This window comes from Salmo salar, chromosome 10, assembly GCF_965601325.2.
Source record: "Salmo salar chromosome 10, fSalSal1, whole genome shotgun sequence".
Classification (NCBI taxonomy): domain Eukaryota; kingdom Metazoa; phylum Chordata; class Actinopteri; order Salmoniformes; family Salmonidae; genus Salmo; species Salmo salar.
The window spans coordinates 85,989,123-85,995,428 of record NC_138300.1 but is presented as its reverse complement, the minus strand read 5'-3'; the positions used below and the strand labels follow the sequence as shown (position 1 = coordinate 85,995,428).

The following is a 6,306-nucleotide window of genomic DNA, read 5'->3' as shown; positions in this document are numbered from 1 at the left end:
CTGTATTAGGCCTATTATCTATGTTCTGTTAGAATGCACGTTTGGTGATTGTAAAATGGTTATTTTGGCCCACGCACATTTTTGGAACGTCACAAACACACACACACACACACACACACACACACACACACACACACACACACACACACACACACACACACACACACACACACACACACACACACACACACACACGAGTTAGAAGTAACCCACTAGAGGACAGTTGCAGTTAGCAGATGAGCACCAGAATTAGCTGGCCACTTTGTGGTTCTTTATAGCTCAGTTGGAAGAGCATGGCAATTGTAACTCAAGGGTAGTGGGTTTGATGCCTGGGACCACCCATATGTAAAATGTATGCATGCATGACTGTAAGTTACTTTGGATAAAAGTGTCTGCTAAATGGCATATAACATGTTCTTCATGCTGAGAGGGTTAGACACAGACCCAATTAAGTAGCTTACAACTGAATGTGGTTTAGATAGATTTTTACAGTCCTGTTTCATCAGGTAAGCATTAAAACCAACAAATGGTTTATCCACATGCATTTTAATTCATTGAAGGCAATCAAACAGAATGGGCCTATAGAATGCAGTTCCATAGGACATTCTATGGAACTACATTCTAATTGAATCTAATCATTACTATGCACAACTCATTCGGCACAATTATGTGTTTTATGGATTCCAAAAATAAATATTGAGTATCGATCACAGGCATCAAATGGTAAAGAGAGAGGTATACACAGCAACGCAGACTGCTCACAGCATTACAGTTATATGGAGATCATTTAGCTTATCTATTTGCCCAGATAGACCCAGGTGGTGTTTTGGCTCAGGACCTTAACTGCTCTCTCTGAGGCAGAGTTCTGGCCATGTCCTTCTTGTGTAACCGAGGAACAAAATAGGTTTTGAAGGATTTGCTTTGACGTTGACATAGATGAGGGTCACATCACCATGGTTACAGGAGTGGCGTCTGCTTCCCAAAGTTCTTGCCGTCCAGGATGTTGATGTAGTCCTTCACCCATCTGTCTGAGGGCCTGGCACACACCTGTCTCCCCTTCTGAGTCTTAAACCTGAACATAGAAATACACTGTTATCAGCACAGCATAACAGTATGAACCCCATAGGGTTATCAGCACAGCACAACAGTGTGAACCCCATAGGGAAATGCACATACAAGATACCGTTGATACTCATGACATCTTTTTTTAGATTATGACGTGACTTGTGGCGCAGCGGTCTAAGGCACTACATCTCAGTGCTAGAGGTGTCACTACAGACCCTGGTTAAATTCCACACTGGGCACAATTGGCCCAGCGTCATCCACATTTGGCCAGGGTAGGCCGTCATTGTAAATAAGAAATTGTTCTTAACTGACTTGCGTAGTTAAATCAATAAAATTATCATATTTGAGAGGAAAATGCCCAACGTGAAAGTGAAGTAGTGAAAATCAATCACATGAAGGAGGAATATAGCACATTCTGCATTTTACAACAGAGGTAAACTCACAAAAAAGTCAAAACATTGAATTTGACCCCTGGATGATAAGAGGTTGTTGTGTATCTCGTGGATTGATCTCTAACACAGATTGCTTTGAGGATTCGGCCACTAACGGGTAACCCTAACCCCCCGTAACTATCCCAGTTACAGCATGATTGAATCAATGACTCTATGTCTGTCTGACACCTCTATTTCACAATACTTTTACAACATATCACTGTTTCTTTGACATTTCATTCCTTTCAATTCCTACATACGGTACGGCATCTTGAGTGTTTCTATCAAATTGTAATAAGCCTAACTCTCATCGCCACACACATATCCACTTACACACACATCAATAGCATAAGTACAATAGGGTTTACTCACATAATTGCTGGGTTAGAGCACTGCTGGCTGGTCTTGGTGTAACCCACCACTCTTCCTCTGGGTATCTGACGCTCAGCAAAGGTAAAGCAGCACTTCTCCGGCCCGCTTGACATTCGAAGACCTACACAACACACACTTATGGGTCAGTTTGGGTCACACACACACACACACACACACACACACACACACACACACACACACACACACACACACACACACACACACACACACACACACACACACACACACACACACACACACACACACACGCAGTCTTGTATAACTGACCTTGTGGAGACACACAATTCAGTGACCCATTCAAAATCCTATTTTGTGTTCCTTTACTATTCTTGTGGGGACTTCTGGTCCCCACAAATATAGTTAAACACTTCCACACTCAAACATACAAACATTCCAGTTGTCTCTTACCTTCGCTAAATGTGATGGTACTCAGTACAAGAACAAGCACAGACAGCATAGCAAGACGAGGGGTGAACATGCTGGCTCAGGTGGGATGGAGATTAGATGAGGAGAAGTCTGCTGTGAATACTGGTCTCAAGCTTTCTTGTCTGCTGTGTGGTGAAGGGAACAGAGGACCAATCTTTATAGTCTGGTGAGAGTGTTAGGGGGATATCCAGAAAGTGATAGTCTCGGTCACTTTTTTTTTTACATCTGATTGGCATTTAGTATGTGTACATGTGGGTGGGTTTCATCCCATGCATCAGTGTGTTGCCTTCTCCTGTTATGACATGCCTGTATTTCACTTCCCTTTTTCGCCATTGGTTTTTACACCAGAAGTACATAATTTGTGGGACTTTTATGTTCTATAGCCTGTTGATCTGTTGATCAGCAAAACTATTCTTAGAGTTAGATAATGAAAGAAAAACCTCAAAGTAGCCTATATAAATTGCACAAGAAGTATACATTTCTAGATTTTTTTTTAAGGTATTGTTTCTCTTTATTCATTGTTGAATCAACACTAGAAATGCTACACTGAAAAACAACACTAGTTACTATTGATGCACCCGTGCGCCAATCTAAGTAACATAATAAAAAAATCCCCATCAAAATCCGTCAGTTTAAACTAGAGATATCTGTTTTTTTGCATGGGCTGCGTCTCAGTCTACCACATCCACCTATGTTGGCCTTCCGCATTTGCAGTGGAACCTGCCTGAGCTATACAAAGTCATATGACCACTCTATGGAAAGATGAGACGTCACGAACACAATGGTAAAAAAAATGTTATACCTACAGAGGTCCTAAAACTACAAGTCATATAGCTAAATGATCCATGGTATGACCATCTTAACCCCCTCCTAAAACTACAAGTCATATAGCTAAATGATCCATGGTATGACCATCTTAACCCCCTCCTAAAACTACAAGTCATATAGCTAAATGATCCATGGTATGACCATCTTAACCCCCTCCTAAAACTACAAGTCATATAGCTAAATGATCCATGGTATGACCATCTTAACCCCCTCCTAAAACTACAAGTCATATAGCTAAATGATCCATGGTATGACCATCTTAACCCCCTCCTAAAACTACAAGTCATATAGCTAAATGATCCATGGTATGACCATCTTAACCCCCTCCTAAAACTACAAGTCATATAGCTAAATGATCCATGGTATGACCATCTTAACCCCCTCCTAAAACTACAAGTCATATAGCTAAATGATCCATGGTATGACCATCTTAACCCCCCCCCCCCCCCCCCCCCCCCTCAAAGGCTTAGACTTTTACAGGTTAAACCTGGCCAATTTGCTGTGTGGTATGAAAGGGATACATCTGCAGGTTGCCATACATTTCAAGAACCTTTTAGAATTCTGAAGAAGCGTAGATGCTACGTCAAGAAACCCACACTTAACTCAAAGGTTCTTTATCAGGCAAGAGTTGTCCAAGGAATCTTAAGAGCTGATGAAGAACCATTAAGAACATTCATTTTTCTCAGATCTCATGTACTGTAATGCTGAAATAAATGAATATATTTTCTGTGCCAGGTTATATTTAGGCTATCTGGTATTAGTGCATAAACCTAAACTTTAGGGCTTAACTGTACGCGTGCCAAATAGCCTACACAGCCAATCGCCAAATAATTATTTTGGGAACGGGCAGAAAAAGTTAATGTCAATCCACAAAGGCAAAAAATACGCTGTCGAAGTTGAATTCAATAAGACAAAAGCTGCGAAAGGAGAGTTGAAAATAAAGAGAAGGGAGGGCCAGAAAAGTAATGTTTGGAAAAGATTTGGTCAAGTGGTAAAAGAGGATGATAGCGGTGCTGGTGGCTGTTATGTGTGATGATTGTGAGGTGTTATTCAAATTTGACTGTCACAGGTACTGTAGCCTATTCTACTGTTAGATGGGTTAAATGGAAACTGAAATCTGGACACTGACTGTAGGTCTATAACCTCTCACATAGCCTTAATAATAACTCTGGCAGAATGCAACGTTTCTTGCAGTAAAACTATACACCAAATGTAGGCAACATTTTTATGGGAACAGGAGTGGAGAAATATAATTTCTTTCTTTCTGCACCTTGAGAGAATGCAATGCACAGTTAGATACCATATGTAGAGGTGCTGTCAACCTAATAAAAGCATAATAAAAGCTGATAGTATTTCAACTACATAAAATATACCTCGAAGCCGAACTGAAATCTTAGCAGAAACACCTTGAGTCGTTGTCACAGCTTTCTTTTTCCTTACAACCGTTCAAACTGATGACATTTGGACATTTTGCACAGAAAATCTTTCCTGTTTTTTTTTATTGCATTATTGTATTTTCTCCCAAGTCCCTAAATGTTTTTTTCTCGTCGAAAGATGACAGTGAAAACTTGACTGATGTCAACTAGATTGAAGCATTAATTATATTGATGACATGATTCTGTTGAGCAATGATTTATTCAGTCTTCTAGGGCAACATTTAATGACAGAAGAGAAGCTACATGAATTTAATTATAGATAAATAGACTAACAAACAGCCTACCAAAATGGCGGAAATTATAAGCAGAAACATCAGGCAAAAACAAATCCTGAACCCCTTTCAAAAAATGGTTCTGCAGTCTTTGACTTTAGCCTATAGCGCATTTTCTGTGATTATGGTTAGGGTTGGGTGTGGGCCTCAGATTTTCACTTCATCACGTATAGTCAGGCGGTTGTGGATGGGTTATTAGCAATTGCAGATGGGTGCGGGTAAACAAACAGATGACCCACGCACCACTAACGTACAGTATATTGTGGTATGTAAAGTTTTACACAAGCAGGTGATTCCCCTCTTTATTAAAAGTCCTCCTATTACAGTGTTTCTACATGTCTTTCTGGTCATGCATGTAGAAGGCTTTAGTATAGAATTGCCGTTGGCACAAATTCACTGTATTTATGCCTGAATGTTGTCATTATAAATGAGAGTTGCTTTTTATTAGCAACAAATATGTGTTTGGTTGACTGGACACGCAATCTGCAGAACTCATTAGCATATAGGGCATATCATCAAGCTCGAATAAACAATAATAACCTCGAAAATTAGATACAAATTATAAGGCATGTGTTATTGGTTTGGAGGAATGCCATTATTATGGACCCTTCTGGTTGGCAAAAGATGCCAAAATGGCCAAATGTTTATCTCACATTTGGTCTTGTGTCTCTGTTTATTTGTTTTTGGTTTATGTTCACAGGGACTCCCCTCCTTGGGGTTTTCAAAAAAGCTCATTCAAGGGAATTCTGTCACAGCGAAGAGTGCTTTGTTGTTCATCAAGTGTAACATAGAACTCCCCTCTCCCCTGATATCAAAAAGCAGAAGTCCACGTCATAGGAGGAAAGTACACACAAGGTTTTACTTCCTTGTCACTTTTCTCTCTTTCTATGCACAAGTTGTTTATTTCCTTTCTATGTCCTATATAATGTGGCACTAAACACAATTATCCTGTGTAACACGAAGCTTTCATAGACAGTGAAGCTCATGAAATAGCTGTGAGCTGTGGTATGTTCATGGGCATGAGTTACACAACTTGAGGTTGTGAAAACAAATTCACACACAGGTACGCACGCACTGCTGGCTGGTCTTTGTGTAACCCACCACTCTTCCTCTGGGTATCTGATGCTCAGCAAAGGTAAAGCAACATTTATTCAGCACGCTTGCTATACAAAGACCTACACGACACACACTTATGGGTCAGTTTGGGTCACACACACGCGCGCACACACACACACACACACACAGTCCCTAAGTCCCAGTGAGACAGAAGGCTTCTGTGGTGTTTTCCACTGGAGGCTTGGCAAAGAATGACTGTTGGTGAATGAGACTCCTTCAGACATATACTCCACACTCAAATAAAGACACAAAGAGCCAGTGATTCAAAGAGGGAAAATATACTTTTTTTAAAGCAGAAGAAAATGAGCTGTTGAATAAGCTTAAAAAAGAGAGCCAATT

The 6,306-nt window shown here is 40.3% G+C and overlaps 1 protein-coding gene across 1 annotated transcript; it reads right to left on the bottom strand.

Annotated features, from left to right (window-relative positions):
- Positions 1–530: 530 nt before the first annotated feature.
- LOC106561115 (C-C motif chemokine 4) lies at positions 531–2,513 on the bottom strand. Its single transcript, XM_014124763.3, has 3 exons — positions 2,298–2,513; positions 1,869–1,989; positions 531–1,072 (listed from the first exon to the last, which is right to left on the bottom strand). The coding sequence occupies exons 1-3, from the start codon at positions 2,365–2,367 to the stop codon at positions 958–960; spliced, it is 306 nt and encodes a 101-aa protein (XP_013980238.1). The 5' UTR covers positions 2,368–2,513; the 3' UTR covers positions 531–957.
- Positions 2,514–6,306: the final 3,793 nt, after the last annotated feature.

What these genes read in the sequence shown, in the direction of transcription:
- LOC106561115 (XM_014124763.3), bottom strand. Translation starts at nt 2,367, where the DNA reads ATGTTCACCCCTCGTCTTGCTATGCTGTCTGTGCTTGTTCTTGTACTG. An exon ending in TACCATCACATTTAGCGAAG is followed by an intron (nt 1,990 to 2,297) that starts GTAAGAGACAAC and finishes TGTGTTGTGTAG; the next exon opens with GTCTTCGAATGTCAAGCGGG. An exon ending in TGCTCTAACCCAGCAATTAT is followed by an intron (nt 1,073 to 1,868) that starts GTGAGTAAACCC and finishes TTCTATGTTCAG; the next exon opens with GTTTAAGACTCAGAAGGGGA.